This window comes from Apus apus, chromosome 4 (genome assembly GCF_020740795.1).
Source record: "Apus apus isolate bApuApu2 chromosome 4, bApuApu2.pri.cur, whole genome shotgun sequence".
NCBI lineage: Eukaryota > Metazoa > Chordata > Aves > Apodiformes > Apodidae > Apus > Apus apus.
In genome coordinates, this window is record NC_067285.1 from 112,435,219 (window position 1) to 112,452,730 (window position 17,512).

The 17,512-nt window shown below is 46.7% G+C and overlaps 1 protein-coding gene across 2 annotated transcripts in view; it reads left to right on the forward strand.

The window, feature by feature from the left end:
• The window catches only part of PTPRA (protein tyrosine phosphatase receptor type A), a 136,754-nt gene that overhangs the window by 28,831 nt on the left and 90,411 nt on the right, over positions 1-17,512 (forward strand). For both annotated transcript variants that reach the window (XM_051617324.1, XM_051617325.1), the window contains exon 2: positions 2,030-2,169. In XM_051617324.1, coding sequence (XP_051473284.1) covers positions 2,152-2,169 — 18 coding nt within the window. In that variant the 5' untranslated portion in view covers positions 2,030-2,151. The remainder of the gene's footprint in view (positions 1-2,029; positions 2,170-17,512) is intronic.

Consider the following 17,512-nt stretch of genomic DNA (forward strand, 5'->3'; position numbering starts at 1 on the left):
GCTGATCATGCTGCTTGGGTTACAGCCCAGGACATGGTTGGTTTCTGGGCTGCCAGCACACATTGCTGGCTCATGTTGAGCTTTTCACCCACCAGTATTCCAAAGTCCTTCACAGCAGGGCTGCTCTCCATCCCTTCATCCCCCAGCCTGTGCTGATACCAGGGATTCCCCTGACCCATGTGCAGGACCTTGCACTTGTCCCTGTTGAACTTTATGAGGTTCACATGGGCCTGGCCTTCTCAATGCTCAGGGACAAACCTGGGAGTTGCCATTGGACTCTGAGGCATTGGTTCTCTGAGGCTGGCTTTGCTGCCTGGGTGCTGGTGCACGTTTTGAGTGCTGGGCACAGTGGCTAACTGTCCATGTGAGACATCTTTAGTGTTCCAATACAGCATTGTAACAAAAAGCAGCAGCCTTTCACTTTCTGCAGCTGAGGGGATGTTGAATTTTGGTGACACATTCTAACAGCAGAGATGGTTGTAGCCATTTCAGACTTATCTTATAAAAGGGCAACTTTCTTGTTTGTGTTGTGTGGCAAGCGTGGTGAGCTTTGGTTGAAAATGAAATCCAAAACTGGAAGGAGCACCACAGAAAATAGCTGAGAAACTGAGTAATTGCAAAAATCACTGGATGCCATTAAGCTGCTTGCCAGGGGAGTAATTCACTTGTCTCTCACCCAACTCAGTGAAATACATACTGGGTTCCTCTTCTCCATACTAACATACCCATAACTCCAGAAAAGCCACCTGTCTGCTCCCATAGATGGTCCAACTGATACATGGCTAATTCCAGCTCGGAGGTGTTTTCATCAGCAGAGCATAGCTTTGAAGGCATCTCCCCCTGTGTCAGGTTTGTGTGGTGGAAAGGTTTGTCCCCTTCCTCCACTGCTGCTGGCTGGCCTAACAAGGATCCTGCTCCTGCCCACAAACCTTGCCTTCTCTAGAAAAGAGACAGCAAGGTTGTTTTTTAAGGCAGGGGTCTAGATGTGGATGGCACTAATGGAGATCTTTCCAGCTTCAGGCCAAGTGACTTTTATGTTCCTCGATCCCCTCTCTCCAAAGCAAAACAGTTTAATTTTAACAAAGTTAAACAGTTTAACAAACACAGACTAAGAGCTGGGGTTGAGAGTTCAGTCTGGAGAAGAGAAGGCTCCAAGGAGAACTTACAGAAGCTTCCAATGCCTAAAGGGGGCCTACAGGAAAGATGGGGAGGGACTTTTTGCAAGGGCTTGTATTGATAGGACAAGGGGTAACGGTTTTAAACTGAAAGAGGGGAGATTTAGGTTAGACAGCAGGAAAGAATTCTTCACCATGAGGATAGGAAGGCACTGGAACAGGTTGCTCAGGGAGGTTGTGGCTGCCCCCTCACAGGAGGTGTTCAGGGGCAGGTTGGATGAGGCTTGTGCAGCCTGGTCTAGTGGGAGCTTGGAACCTCATACTCTTTAAGGTCCCTTGCAAACTTAACCATTCTATGATTCTATTCTATGATTCAGGCTATTTTTATTTCTTTTTTTGTTCATTAGGCTCCTGGTGTGATAGCAGACTGTGTAGCCTTTGGTTGCTCCCCAAATAGTCTGAGCTGTGGTCTTCAGTATTCTTCTCATGGAATCATAAAATGGTTTGGGTTGGAAGGGACCTTAAAGATCATCCAGTTCCAACCCCCCTGCATGGGCAGGAACACCTCCCACCAGCCCAGGTTGCTCCAAGCCCCATCCAACCTGCCTTTGAACACTTCCAGGGATGGGGCAGCCACAGCCTCCCTGGGCTTCAGTGTCCTAGCACTGTCACAGCAAAGATTGTCTTCTCAATGGTCTCCATGCTTACTGCAGGCTGGTGCACCTCCAGCTCTGCTTGTAACACTTCAATGAACTTACTTTACACAGGGACCACACCAGTGAGTGGGACAGTCCCAGCCATCCACAGCAAAATTGCAGCAGTTGGGGCAATAAAAAGGCTGTTTGCTTAATATGGTTGATCCGTGTGAAGTTACTCTTGGCAGAAGCCATGAACTGGGTGTTTCTCTCTTACAGGGTGCATCGAGAATAATAATCATCAGCCTTAATAAGGATTGATTGTGTTCTGCCCAGCACTGTCCTGGTTTGGTATTCATCAGAGAAGCTTTGACCGTCGCATTGAGGAGGTGGAAAGTTGAATGAGCGTCCCTTTCAAGGTACAGTAGAAACATAAATGGGATGTTTGGGGTTTGAATCCAGTGCTGTTGTAGCCTGAGCAGGAGAACATCCACCTCCGGAGGTGCTGGGCGTGCAGCTTTCTCATGGGTTCACATCTTTCAGTCTTGCAACATCTGCCTGGTGAAACCTGCACTCCATTGTTGCCCTCTTTGATCTTTGTGAGCTTGATATTCTTCTGCTTGGGGGTTGCCTTTGTTTTGATGCAAAGTTTCATGAATCCAGGTGTTTTATTTACTTGGAAGAGTCATTTCTGAAAACTCTTGGTTTGTGTTGTGGACCATGAAGAGTTTGAGTATCAGTATTTGCACTGTTTTGAAGAGGGCTTTTCCCAAGACTTTTTGTTTTCTTGGCTACACAAACCAGTGTTAGGTTGAAATACAGTGACCTCTGCAATCACCTTGGCACCCCATTCTGACATGAGTGACTTATTAAGGAGAAGGAAAGAGTAAACCCTGAGCCTTTTTGAGGAAGGGAAGGTCATGGAGTAAGAAAGGAAGTTATGGAGTAAGAGGGAACATTCCTCAGGATGTTGGTGAATTAAACAACAACACCCAGTGGGCAGTTGTTCTGGTTGAAGTTCTTGCCATACTCTTGACTGGAGGAAAAGTTTGAGGAATGCTTTTAAAAAAAGATTGAAATCTTACTGTGAGATTTCTCATTCAGTATTTCAAAGGACTAATTCCAGCAGAAATGGATTTGATGCTTAGGATGCTAGTCTAGCAACAGAGGAGCAAATCGAGATGTGTGTGTTTGAGAGCTGGTCATTTTTATAAACCAGGTCATTTTTGAAAGCATTTCTTTCTGCTCTGGCTTTCACAGATTGACTCTGTCTGGAGATGAAATTTGTATATGCAGTTTGGTATTCCCTTAAAGCTGGCACAGAGGGTCCTGCTGACACTGTCTTCTTCATAAACTTGACCAGTTTATGGTTTCCTATGAAAATAATTTTAACTCCTTGCAAACCTGGTGGGACATCTCTGTGCCAAACCTAATTCACTCGTGACTTCTATGGATGACTAAATGCTTCCCTTTGAACCTGTGGAACACTTAGCAGTGAGTTTCAGACCAGTCGGGGTGTGTGTGTCTATGTACTTAACAGAATTTCATGTTGTGTTTTGCTACATGTATTTTTTAGTCTGCTTGGCTCACTTTTTGGTTTGGGAACAACTCCTGCTGAGGTCAACAGCTGAATTAATCCCACTGGTTTACAGAGAAGTGTCAGCTGTCCTTGTCTTTGGTCCATGCTTTCTCCACAGCTGATCCCAGAAAGTGACTGATTTTGGTCAGACTATAGTCAGAGGTACAGAAGGAATTTGCCTGTGATGCACATTGTAAATGTTAATAACCTGAACTCTTTTTAATAGTCAGGTTTTGCTTGTGAGAGAAAAGGCTTTTTATAGACTCAAGATACTGAATATGTTAAAAAATCTACCAAAATAAAACAGGTTCTGTTGTAACCCAGTGAATATATAGGACCAAGATGGTACCTGCACTCACAGAGGAGCTTTCTAAAAAAAAAACAAGCAAATCTGTAGTTTGGTTGTGCCTATCAAGGTTTCTTAGCTGTTTGGGGCTGGAAGCTGGCAATGCAGTGGCCAGCTGGTATCCTAAAGCCACTCAGATCAGCAGGACATGCCTGCACTCATGAGAAGTGGAGCTGCCATGAGTTGATGCTTCACTGTGGCCAGTGCTGCCTGATTTGACTTAAACAGTCTCAACAAAATTACTTGTGTGAGGGTGGTTTGTCTTGCATGAGGAAGCTGGGTGTGGATGTGACTTGTCAGCTGGTGTGAAATAGTCGAATAGCACTTCCCTTCTGCAGCAAAATCCCTTTGGAATAAGGCAGCAAAGTCCACAAGGTCATGGGACTTGTTCTGCTATTCCAGTCAGGCAAGAGGCAGAGCTGAATGCTGGGATGTTGGAGGTCTCTGTCATACTGTGAGCTTCTTGACTCTTGTGGGCTATCATTTTGGCCTGAGTGTTTTTGCTCTCTAAAACAGGGGCTATGAAATAACCAATGTCATCTGGAAGGGTCTGAGCACACTTTTATGGGTTGTTTTTTTATGTGTTTCACTATATATCACATAGTCATTCCTGTTACAGGTCCAAAGCGTTTAGATTTGGATTAGGTGGGAGAAGAGTAACACATGAAGTCTATACAAAGCTGTCCCCTCAGATGTATCACTAGATTTCTGGTCTTTGCTTTCACTGGTCACATTCCCTTGTCACAAGTTCCTGTCCCTCTTTTTGTCAGTCTTCTCAGCAATGTCACACATTTATTCTAGCTCAGACTTAGCACAGGGGATAATGGTGGCAGAGCAGAGAGCTTGCATTTGCAGAATGCAGGTTCAGAAGACTTCAAAGTTGAGATCTGAAACCTCGATTACATCCAAAAAGATTCTGTGTGTGTAACTGGAAACCTTGGGATCCCAGACATTGCAGTGCTCCCAGGTTTGGTGGCTCCTCTCTCAAATCAAAATTGGTTGAGCTGAAAACACTGCGTTACTGGAGGAGGGGAAGGAGTGTGGGAGGTAGAAACAGACCCACTACCAAACACTTGCCACCTCTTCCAAAGAGCATGAGTGGGAATTACAGAATCACAGAATATTGGGTTGGAAGGGACCCTTAAAGCTCATCCAGTCCAACCCCCCTGCAGTGAGCAGGAACATCTTCAACTAGATCAGGTTGCTCAAAGCCCTGTCCAAACTGACCTTGCATTGTGCCTTTCCTAGCCAGGGATGATTGCACTGGCTCAGTACTACCTGATCTTCCAGGGCTTCGGTGTCTGTCCCAGCTTACCCTACTGGATAGGACAGTTTCACTGAGCCACAGTTGGGTTAGCCAGGTTTTTTCCACCATAATTATTTTCATGATCCCAACTGGTTCACTGGAAGGGTAGGGGAAAAGTGTCTTGCAATGAGAACAAGGACAAGCTCATCTTCTCACTGAGCCTCAAGCCACCAGGCTGGCCTTAGGCAAGCCTTAGGCTTGTATAAACAGTTGTGTTTAGAGAACGGAGGGCATGGTTGGAGAACACTGCACTGTTTCAGTGCTGTGACAGCAGTAAAGGATGTGGCAGGGGTGCAGCTTTGCAGGAAACTCAGCTTTCAAAACCTGCCCAGAGCTGCGGCTGCGCTGCCAGCGGCGGCTCGGAAGCTGCGTCTGTGGGATTCCTGCCAAGAGACATTTCTTGTAAACTCTTCCGTGTGCAGGGCGAACAGCAGGATGGGAGGTCTTGATCTGAACTCTAGATGATAAAACCACTGAGGTTTTGGCAGGGCTGCGTGTTTGGATGCCTTGTTCTTGGCCTTTCTCTTTTGGGTGTATAGGTGAACCCCTGCCTGGGCTGGCTCAGAAGCTTCCATCTGACTTTGTAGCAAGCTGGATTTTCCACAGAACAGGAGAGGTTTTTGGGAGTAAAACAACTCTCTATTTTTTTGCATGGAATTCTCCAGCCTGTTGGCTACACCCAGTCTTTTTTCTGAATCAAACGGGTGCTGAACCTACCCTGCAGGGTCATTCATTTTTCTTAAAGCTGATGTTCTTCCATGTTTGCCCTCCCTGGTGTGTAGTCTTGCTGCCTGCATTATTACCTCTTGGCCCATAGGAAGGCAGAGTAGTGCATGTCACCTGCCTGTGAGTTATTGAGACCCTCAGGTGACTAAAAACTGGTTTTTTTTTTTCTGGTAAATCTCATTTTGAGCAATAAGAGAGAGGAGGGAATAGATACATAAACTCTGACTAGATCCAGCACTGATGTCTTCAGCAGGAATCCAAAAGCACTGCTGTAGTGGAAGGGGCACTGATCTTTATTATTTGCCTTTAAATTCTCCCCAAATACTCTCAGTTCCCCATCACTTAGAGATTTAGAGGTTCATTATGTCCATCAAGACACAGAAAGAGGAGGGGACGCTCACTTACTGCAGTTCTGGTGGGTGAGTTACATGCTCACATCTTAGGGTGAATGATCACACAGACAGCAGCAATATTTGGAAAAAGGACAGAGCTGTGGATGTAACCTGGAGTGTCCACTTGTCTTTAGCCTGGGTCAGACTTTCCTCAGTCTTTTTTTCTGAATGCTGCCTTGGTTTGACCTCATCCCTCGAGCACAGGAAGTTCCACCTCAACATGAGGAAGAACTTCTTTACTGTGAGGGTGACAGAGCCCTGGGACAGGCTGCCCAGAGAGGCTGTGGAGTCTCCTTCTCTGGAGACTTTCAAGACCTGTCTGGACGTGTTCCTGTGTGACCTGCCCTAGTTTTTGGTCCCACTCTGGCAGGGGTGTTGGACTCAATGATCTCTGGACATCCCTTCCAACCCCTAACCTTCTGTGATTCTGTGATTGATTGGCAGCTTGACAGGATAAGAAGGAGAATTTCCCAAAGTTTAGGCTTCCTGAAGAAGTTGTGTTCTCTGAGGAGGCCCTGAGAAAAGCAGATACACTGGGAAGTTGGTAACTCCAGACAAGTACGTGCACGCGCTGGTGCACATACCCACATGTGGTACAGGGAGTGCTCTCCCAAATAGCCTAGAACCTGAGAAAATGGAGATAAAATCAAAAGACAATTGAAGTTAATTATGCTTTCAAGGCAACTGGAGATTGGTTGAAATCCTGTGGGATTTCTGAGCCCTCCCAGTGCAATTTCAGGCTGAGTGTGGGGAGGAAGGTTTGGTTGCTGCGGTCATTAGCGTCTCTGTTGTGACTGTCATGTCTTGCTGTGTCAGATCACGACAGGTTTTGGGCTATGGATGGCACAGGTGTCACCACCAAAGCACAGTGATCTTCTCATTCCAAATTCTTCTTGAGCCCTGGAACAGGCTCCCCAGAGTGGTTGTGGAGTCTCCTTCTCTGGAAGCTTTCAAGACCTGTCTGGATGCGTTTCTGAGTGACCTGCCCTAGATCTGGTCCTTCTCAGACAGGGCGATTGGACTTGATGATCTCCAGAGGTCCCTTCCAACCCTTAACATCCTGTGATTCTGTGATTCTTTATGTCACTTTTCTACCTGTTACACGTATCATTCCACGGTGAGAGAAGCCCACTCTTGCTCTCCAAACTTCACAGCACAAATTTGGATTCAGTATAAGTTTTGGCTTTAGATTAAAAAACACACCAAAAAATAGGACATTACTGAACTTCATCATTCTTCCACCCCCATACTTTCCCCGTTCTTTTCATCCCTGGCCTTCGTTTTGTGTTTTGGTCAATGGTGAGTTTGCTAGCCTGACTTGGAACTTCATTAACTTTTTCAAGTAGCCTTCAGAAAAAGCCACGTTGCAAGAAGTCTTGGATATCTCTTTGGTTCACAGAGGAACTGGGATATGACCAAACCCTTACTAATGCCACAGGTTAGACACTCAGGGCTTTACAGGTGAGCTGGTGTGGAGTAACTGAGATAGAAATACATCATGAGGGTTAAATATCTTGCTTCCTATGTGAGCTTGAGAAACAAAACTCTTATTTTAACTCCAGAAGAACCAAAATCTTTAGGGATCTCTCGCTGTGCTCTTCTGCACCTCTGTGAATTTAGACCAAGAAGTGTTCCACTAACTTCAGAATTTTGCCTGGTCTGACCTTTGGGTCTACAAAGACATTGCAATAAGGTACCATCAACCACATTACTACGTGGAACTGCACTGCACCTTTTTTATGTTCATGTGAGTATTTGTTCAGAAATGCACTTCACTAGTAGAAGCACGTGATAGTATTAAAAAAATAGGACATTTTTATTCCCTTTAGTTGGAAGCACTTTCTTCAAAGAATCATGAATAAAACAAGATGGTGCCTCATAGCAAGGATTAAGGAAAAAAAATAGTAATTAAAAAAAAGTCTTTGGGATGGTCTTTCCCTCTGGCATCTTCACTCAGGTTCTGCAAATTCAAAGGAGGTTTTGTGGAAAGGAGGGGCGAGATGCAGGAGTTGATATGACTTCCCCAAGGGTGAGAACTTCATGATCTGGGACCTGAACATTAATCTCCCCCCTCCATCCCTGGAGGTGTTCAAGGGCAGGTTGGGTGGGGCCCTGAGCAGCCTGTTCTAGTGGAAGGTGTCCCTGCCTGTGCAGGGGAGTTGGAACTTGATGATGTTTAAGGTCCCTTCCAACTCAAAAAATTCTGTGATTCTGTGATTCTGTAATTCCAGCTCCACACTTTACTGTGAGATCATTACTCTGATTAATCTGCACAATGTTTCTAAAACCTCCAAAGCCATCATGCTACATATGCATTGAAGAGTCCTACCACAGGTCCTAGTTTGATATCTGAGAGCCAATTGCTATCTCAAACACCTTTTTGCTTGAACTTTGAATACAAAGAAGTATTCCCTACCCTTGGTCCTACTCTGATCATCAGGGCTGATGCATTGCTAGTGTTCCTTGAAGAACATGAGCCAACAATGTGCCCTGTGCCATCCTTGGGGCATTAAGAAGAGTGTGGCCAGCAGGTCTGGGAGGTTCTCCTCCCCCTCTGCTCTGCCCTGGGGAGGCCTCCCCTGGAGCACTGGGCAGTTCTGGGCTCCCCAGTTCAAGAGGGACAAGGAACTACTGGAGAGAGTCCAGCACAGGGCACTGAGGTGATGAAGGGGCTGGAGCATCTGCCTGTGAGGAAAGGCTGGGAGAGCTGGGGCTGTTCAGCTGAGAGAGAAGGAGGCTGAGGGGGGATCTCATCAGTGCTGATCAATATCTCCAGGGGGTGTCAGGAGGATGGGGCCAGACTCTTCCCAGGGGTGTCCTGGGACAGGACAAGGGGCAATGGGCACAAACTGGAGCACAGGAGGTTGAACCTGGAGATGAGAAAACCCTTCTTTACTCTGAGGGTAACAGAGCCCTGGGACAGGCTGCCCAGGGAGGTTGTGGAGTCTCCATCCCTGGAGACATTCCAAACCCACCTGGACATGTTCCTGTGGGATCTGCTCTAAGGGATCCTGCTCTAGCCTGGGATTTGGACTAGATGATCTCCAGAGGTCCCTTCCAACCCCCACCATTCTGTTATTCCTTGAATGTTGTTTTCAACAGGGACAAAGAGGGCAAAAAAATAGCTAAAATGCTAATATTTGATGGGTGCAGGTGCAGCTGTAGCGATGATAATGTCATTCATAATTTTCACATAATGATGAGTAAATTGTTGTGCTCTTAAGCTTAATGTCCTGAAGATAGGAGAAAAATTGAGTAGTGAGAAGAGGAGACTGAGGGGCGACCTCATGAATGTTCATAAATATGTAAAGGGTGGGTGTCAGGAGGACAGAGCTAGGCTCTTCTCAGTGATGTCCAATGATAGGACAAGGGGCAACGGGTGCAAGCTGGAGCTTAGGAGGTTCCACGTAAGCATGAGCAAAACCTCTTTCTCTGTGAGGGTGATGGAGCACTGGAACAAGCCCCACATCAGTGCTTCAGCACCCTAAGTGGCACAACTGATGGAGCTCAGCGTGCTAATGAGGGAGGGATTTATCATTAAGTGCTGAGTTGTTGGAGAATGGCTGACGTTCAGCTTCACCCTTGGAACCTTTCTGGGAGGTAGGTCTTCTTCTCAAGCTCAGCCTTGCGGGTTCTTCGGCAAACAACCGCCTGAAGGACGACTGGCAGTGGCAGGAGAAGAAGCCAACTTGATGACTTTCAGAGAAATAGCCCAGAAACTGAAACCCTCTGTATAATTTATAAAAGGCCTTCAGTAAAGAAGGAGGAGGGATTGATGGGGAACTGATTGTTCTTCCTGGGGAGAAAGTGAAAGTGAAATGGAGAAGATACCTAAGCCGGTTGGTTACCGTAGAGATAAAGGTGAGATGTAAACAGCTTAAGGTATCTCTTGGGGGCATCCATGAATGTGATATCTTAATTTGGAGAACCCTTTCTCCAGCACTGCCTGTTTGGGTCACTGTCCTCTGTTAATTTTAGTTAGAAAATATCAATATGAGTGAAAGTGCCACTTTTAACCTCACCTGTGCTTGGTAGAAAAGCAATTAGAGCTAGAAGGTGGTTTTGATGACACCTGGAAATGCTGAATGCAGAAGGCTTCTTTGAGATGAAAGACCACATTGTAAAGACAGGACTTCAACAACCAGTGGGTTTGCCAGGTATTACATTATTAGAATTGTAGAGTGATTTGAGTTGGAAGGACCTTAAAGATCATCCAATCCCACCCCCCTGCATGGGCAGGGACACCTCTCACCAGCCCAGGCTGCTCCAAGCCCCATCCAACCTGCCCTTCAACACTGCCAGGGATGGGGCAGCCACAGCTTCTCTGGGCAACCTGGGCCAGGGTTTCTCCACCCTCACACTGAAGAATTTCTTCCAGAAGAAATTAGGAGCTCACTGGAAGGCAGGTATCACACTCCTCAAATCTGTAATCTAGCCTGTTAAAATTCTCTATCTAGAAAGGAGTAGGGGAATACCTGGGAGAACTGGGCTTGCAAGGATGGCTTCCACCAGGAGGGGAAAATGCCATGGACAGAACACTCGTCCAAGAGGGTGTGGTGGTTTCTGTGAATTGGAGTAATTTCACACCAGCCCCTGGAAGTTGTCCAGGTTGGAAATGGCAAACTGTTGAATTATGTGGGCAGCAACAGCTGAATTACTTCAAACCAACATGCTCTGCTGAATATCTGTCCTCTTGACTTGGATGTAGGGCCTCCAAGAGCCAACATGGTTTTAGTTTTAGATGCCCTTAGCTGTGAAAAGTGCACCAGAAATCCCAAACACACAATTCTGCTCTAATTGCTTGACATCTCCACATCTAGCTTGTATGTCCCCGGGACGATCTGGATTTGTTTCCACCAAGAACATGAAATTCCTGCTGAACCACCCGGCGCAGAACTCGGAGCAGCACGTTGACCCAGTGTTGATTGGGAACCCAAAGAGTTTTAAGAGCCTGATGGGAAATCATAGCAAACAAGGGTGGTTGGCAACCAACTTCCAAATCTAAATCCTCCGTGGGCACAATACACTACAATTCCAGCAGCTCTCCCGGGTCAGGAAACAAATGCTGTGACTGCTGTATTCCTGTGTGTGATATTTATGACACACAATGTTATCTTTGTAATTGTTAGTATGCTTTTATGTAGTGCAATTAGGGTGGAGCTGAGGTTAATGGTAATGTTAATCATTTTCATGTTCTTAATTTAGATTCTGAATGCTGTCGTTCAGTGGGGAGTGAGTAACACAAATTATTCATGCTATTGTACTGCTGTCACATCTGTGGTGTAGGGAGATGGCTGCAGCACAGCCTGAATCAGCCAAGATCACCCAAGTCTTAGATTTACCTCCTCAAAAGCTCATTCACTTAAACTTTGGTGTTTTCTCCTGCTTGTAGTGTGTGGGAAAAGTCCTGAAACCAAACTTTGCTCTGAAACCAAACCCTGCTCTTGGGGGCATGTGTGTCTGTGTGGGCTTCAGCCAGCTGAGCTTCAGCTGTGGGGGAGAAACTGTTTGTGAGGTTCAGAGAAACTCACCTCTCCCATCATAACTTTTAATGCCCCTGGAATTTCTCTTCACTGAAATGCATCCTGGATGCATTTCATAGAATATAGTCTGAGCTGTGTTCTTCAGTCTTCTTCTCATAGAATCCAAGACTGATTTGGGTCGGAAGGGACCTTCAAGATCATCTAGTTCCAACCCCCCTGCATGGGCAGGGACATCTCCCACCAGACCAGGTTGCTCCAAGCCCCATCCAACTTTCCCTTGAACATCCATGGATGGGGCATCCATCACCTCCCTGGGCAACCTGTTCCAGTGGTGGGAACGAGTGTAGAGTCCATGGGTGTGTGATTATAGGGCTTTTTTCTTCTCTGCTAGCTTCCATGAGTTGGGATGTGTATGACTACAGGCTTTATACAAAATACCCAGCTCAAAATATCCAAAATTAAAATAAAATATAAAACCAAACCACTACAACACCCAGACTTCCTCCACTTGCTTTGTTCAGTGGCCAGTCCTAAAATGCTTTTGCTCACCAAAGTTAGGGAAGTTGGCACTCCCTGCATTCTGAGCAGTGGCTGAGGGGTACAGCTCAATGAAAAATAACTTTTAAAATAGATTGGATTTTTCTTTTAATTCTGCTGTGTCTGGTGAGAGTAGCAGAAGGGGAGGAGAATTACTCCTATCTCCAGGATCAGGTCCTGCTGCTGCTCCATCTCATGGGACCATTCTGCTGTAGCATTTATTGGCCGGGAAGTTGAAATGCTGGGGTCCTCATCTTCCTAACAGGCTGAAATGTAAAACTAAAAAGATATAAAATGCCAGTTCCTTTTTCTAGGAACTGAGGTGTCGCAGCCATCTTCTTTGTGCAGTTTCAGAAGGAACATGCACAACCATTTTGCTGAGGATCAGGCTTCTATTTCTCGTTTTTATGCCGTGCTCAGTTCGTAAATTAAAAGCTGATTTGCTAAAGACCATTTGCTTTTTGCTGCGACCAGACTGAAGAGGCTGTGCTCAGGAAACACCAGAGGGCTGGTTTAATTTTGTAAGGAAAAAAAATAATCATAATTTTGAGAGTACTCTTGGTGTTGTTACTTCCTCAGTTCGGGACTCCAAGTCTTTCACAAAACCCAGAAGAATCCCGTGGGACCGCAGCCGTCCTGGGGTGGTGGATTGAATGACTTTAAGTATCTTTTTTTGGTTTGATTTGTGACTATAGCTTTAATTTATTGCCTCCTCTGCAAACCACAGATATGCTTGTTATTCGCAATTACATGGTAAGAAAAAAAAAAAGAGCTTTATTTGGATTTTTAAGTCATTCTTTCTCTTTGCCTTGGCGTTCGTTGCAATGAAATCCTTTTATGAGGCTTGTGGAGAGAGCTGGGTTGAAAAATCTTCTCAAAAGGACAAGTGATGGGCAGCACTCGTGCAAGGCCAAGGAAAGATAAAAATGAAGGTTTTATGGCTTGAGGGAAGGGATTCTGCCCCTCTGCTCTGATGAGATCCCACCTGGAGTGCTGTGTACTGCTCTGAAGCCCCCAGCACAGAAGAGGCATGGAGCTGTTGGAGTGGGACCAGAAAAGGACCACAAAGATGATCCAAGGGCTGGAGCAGCTCTGCTCTGGAGACAGGCTGGGAGAGTTGGGGTGTTCAGCCTGGAGAAGAGAAGGCTCCAGGGAGACCTTAGAGCACCTTCCAGTGCCTGAAGGGGCTCCAGGAAAGCTGGGGAGGGGCTTTTCACCAGAGAGGGCGGTGATAGGACAAGGGGTAGTGGTTTTTAACTGGAAGAGGAGAGATTTAGATGAGACATTAGGAAGAAATTCTTTGCCATGAGTGTAGGAAGGCTCTGGAACAGGTTGCCCAGAGAAGCTGTGGAAGCCCCCTCCCTGGAGGTGTTCAGGGGCAGGTTGGATGAGGCTTGTGCAGCCTGATCTGGTGGGAGGTGTCCCTGCTCATAGCAGGGGGGTTGGAACCTGATGATCTTGAAGGTCCCTTCCAATCTTTCCTGTTCTGTCATTCTATGGTTCTATGATTCTGTGGCTTCACTGAGATCAGTGAGTGCAACATTCAACCAGGTTAACTGTATACATTGAATCTGTTAAAATTGTATTTATTTTTTCCTTTTCTAACCCTGTAAACTCTCTGATTTTAAATTTAAACCACCTACAGGAGCTGAACTTGAGCTTGTCTTTCAAAAACATATCCCCTGAATGGGCACATCATGATCTGATGCTGATGGTCCCCACATGCACAGACCTCCATCCAGCAGCAGGCCTGCTGGTTTGTCATGGAACACCACTTGAAAACGTTTACACTGACATTTTCCTGCAGGTGTAATAGTTTCTCTGCTTTCCTGTACTGAATCTGGTAGATGCAATTTTCATTTTCAAAGCAGGGAAAAACCTGCAGTCAAAATCCAGTGATTAGTGGATTTCAACATATTTAGCAAATGGACTTTCATGTTGGTTTCTAATCCATCAGTCTCTTTTAGAAGGAGAAAGCTGTGTATTACCTGGGGGGGTTTCCAGAAATGAAGAGTGTGTGAAACTTTATTCAGTGTCCAAAGAAGATGCAGTATTTTCTTTAGCCAAAGAAAAATATTCTTTTAGAATTCTTTTCTGAAGATGGGAGTTACTGACCTCAGCTTTCCAGCATCTCTGGTTTCAGGAAGGTCTGATGTCTGGATTTCAGATTGCTGGAGAGTATCTCCTCCATGGTGTGGTGGAGTTGTAGGCTCAGTGGACATGAAAATTAGTGAAAAAATAAGATTGTTCATGAATATTTTGCTACACTTTAAAAATGTGGCCTGGTGGTTGCTTTCCTGTAAATACATCCTGCCTGCGTGAAAATAGCAGATGCCAACTTGAACCCTGGTGGCAATGAGGGAAGGATTGAGTGGGAGAGGGTGAATTTATCTCTTGATCAGCATTACATCAGCTCTGTAATAATATTTTGGTGAGGAAAAGTGTTGCACTGATCCCCCAAAGAGGCACAGGCTACCTTCTGTTTTCAGTGTCATCTACAGATGTTTGAGGAAGGTTGAATACTCTGTGGCTGAAAGACAGCAGATCACTGAGATCATGATCATCCTTTAAAAACTCCCTCATGTGCTTTAAATCCTTTTTATTTCCCCAGGCTGAGTGACTGGGAAGAAGCTGGGATCTGCTCACTCTTAAGTGATATTGCTGCCTCTGGCCACCTTTCATGTAAGGGAGGACAAATTGTGAGCAGGGTCAGATGTATCAAAAGGCCTTTGAGTTGACGGATTCTCAACACTGGAGGTCAGGATGGTCTTGGAGCTGCAGCCACAGCTGCTGCTACTGCTGTTTCTGTTTGTCCTGGGCAGGGAGAGGATGTGGCTCCAGTCACAGAATCACAGCTTGATTTGGGTGGGAAGGGGCCTTCAACGATCATCTAGTCCAACTCCCCTGGCATGGGCAGGGACATCATCTAGTGACCAGGTTGCTCTGAGCCCCATGCAACCTGACCTTGAACACTTCCAGGGATGGGGCATCCACAGCATCTCTGGGCAACCTGGCCCTGTGTCTCACCACCCTCACTGTAAAAATTCCTTCCTTACAGTCTGAATCTCCCCTCTTTCAGCTTAAAACCATTTTCCCTCATCCCATCTCTCCATGGCCTTCTAAAAAGCCCCTCCCCAGCTTTCCTGGAGCCCCTTCAGGTACTGGAAGGGGCTCTAAGGTCTCTCTGGAGCCTTTTCTTCTTCAGGCCAAAGAGTCCCAACTCTCTCAGCCTGTCTCCACATCTTTGTGGCCTCCTCTGGACCCTCTCCAGTAGGTCCATGTCTTCCCTGTGCTGAGGACCCCAGAGCTGGACTCAGCACTGCAGTGGGAGATCTCACAAGAGCAAAGCAGAGGGGGAGATCCCCCTCCTTTGACCACAGCCATGCTACTTGTGATGCATCCCAGCCATTGTTGTGTGCCTTCAGCCTCACCTTCACTCCCATCAGAAGCTCCTGTCCAGCTCTGCTCAGAGCTGGGGGGGGGGAGGGAAGTAGAGGAGAGCAGTTTTTCCCATTTTTCCTCCCAGAAACATGGTTTGGCTGGAAGTGCTCAGGGAGAAGCCTGTCCAGGTCTCTGCAGACCATCCCAGCAAGGACAGACCCGCTGCTTCAACATGTGCCTTTAGGGTTGCCTCTCCCCTCTGTGCAGCACCACCCAGACCCTCAGACAGCGTGGGGCCCCATGGAGATACTATTTTTTAGGGGTGAGACTAATCACTTCTATGAAAGTTTCAACATCTAGGCACAACCCTACACGTTTGGGCTTCGGGGTGTGACCCAACTGAGTGGCCTCAGCCCAGGCTGCTTCCACCAGGCTGCTGTGCATGAGGAGTCAACCAGCTACATGACAGGAGATGCATGGTGAGCAGGAGGTGGTAGGTGGGAGCTGTGGGGTGCAGGTCCTCTGCAGCTCTCAGCCCTTCCCTGACCACACTCTGCAGGAACCAGAGCTGCTTCCTGGTGTTCAAAGCCTTTCTCTTCATCTCTCCATCCCATGGCTCATCAGGGTACCTAATGGGCTCTCTACAGCAGATTGTGGTACTTTGCCACCAGCCTTGCTTGATGACCACCAGGAGAGTCCTTCTCCCTGCTGTAGCTGTTTAAAATTGAGAATAAAAGGCATTATCTTAAAAAAAAAAAGAAAGTTCTGAAGGTGATGCTTGTGTGTAGCTCTGTCCTACGTGGTGATATTATATCTCTCAAAGCTGTCTGGGCTTCTGATGCCCTTAGGTGGTTCTCATCCTCTGAAGTCTGAAGGCTTTTGTGCAGCAGCATTCTGCTTGTGGTCAGCAACACGGGGGGCTTTTGGCAGCATGGGCTTTCCAGTTGTTGTGCAGTTATTCATCAGGCTCCAGCTAAAGGGGGAGAGAAGCCCTTTGCTTCTAAAATGGGTGGAAAATGAATGAAGGTTTGCAGAGTCAGGCAGCAGCACCGTGTCATGGCTGGAAAAATCCACGGGGACCTCAAAGATAATGGGAATGGGAGTGCTGGGTTGTATTTTCAAAAGAAAGAAATTGCCTTTGCTTTTTGGTTTTTTGGATGTTAGGAAGAAAATGGTGTGGGCAGAAGCAGTGGTGCAGTCTACAGAGTTGGAGCAAGAAAGCTTCTACCAGGCTCCTCCAAATCTTTTCACGGTAAACTGAGATCACAGGGCGGATAAAAATGATACAGCTCTCAGAATGGCTAGAGTTTCCCTGGCAAAAGGTGCTAAGCTGGAATTCTGGGCTTTGATGGAGCAGCCGTGGGGGAGTTATCAGGGAGCTGAAGTGATATATCCAGGATTAGTGCTCTGATGTTTGCTGGCAGTAAACAGACCTGCGAGATGTGCTGGGCAAGCCGCGAGCGCCGCTGCTGGATTCAGTGCAAACATCCATGAACTGGTGAAAAAAAACCCACCCCAAACCCTCAGTGCTTCCACTAGTCCTGCAGGCAGGAGAGGTGGAAATGCCAAAATTGGGAGGAGCTTTGATACCCTGGCGATGAAAAGCTGTTTCCTGAGTCGGAGGCTGGAAGGATGGATCCTGCGGGTTGGAGTAACGCGGGGCCACCGGCTTTCCCGCCGCCAACTGCCTTCCCTTTGCGCTGGGCGCTAGTTATTATTTCACTTGGGTTATAACTTCCTCGTCGGCTCACGGGGGTGTGGGAGGGGGAAGGAAATGACACTTGCTTTCTTTGCAGGACGTTTCAAAGATCTGCAGATTAAGGGCTGGCTTTAGGGAGAGCTCAGGTGCTCCCGGAGAGGGTAGAAAGAAGGCGCTTCCGAGGAAGTTGCTGCAGGTAGATGGGATGAAGTAACCTGAAACCTGGCGCTTGGGGTGTGGCAGAGGAAGATTGCAACCCGTCCAGTTTTGCTTTGTAACACAACACGCCGTGGAAAAAAGGCCTACTGGTCGT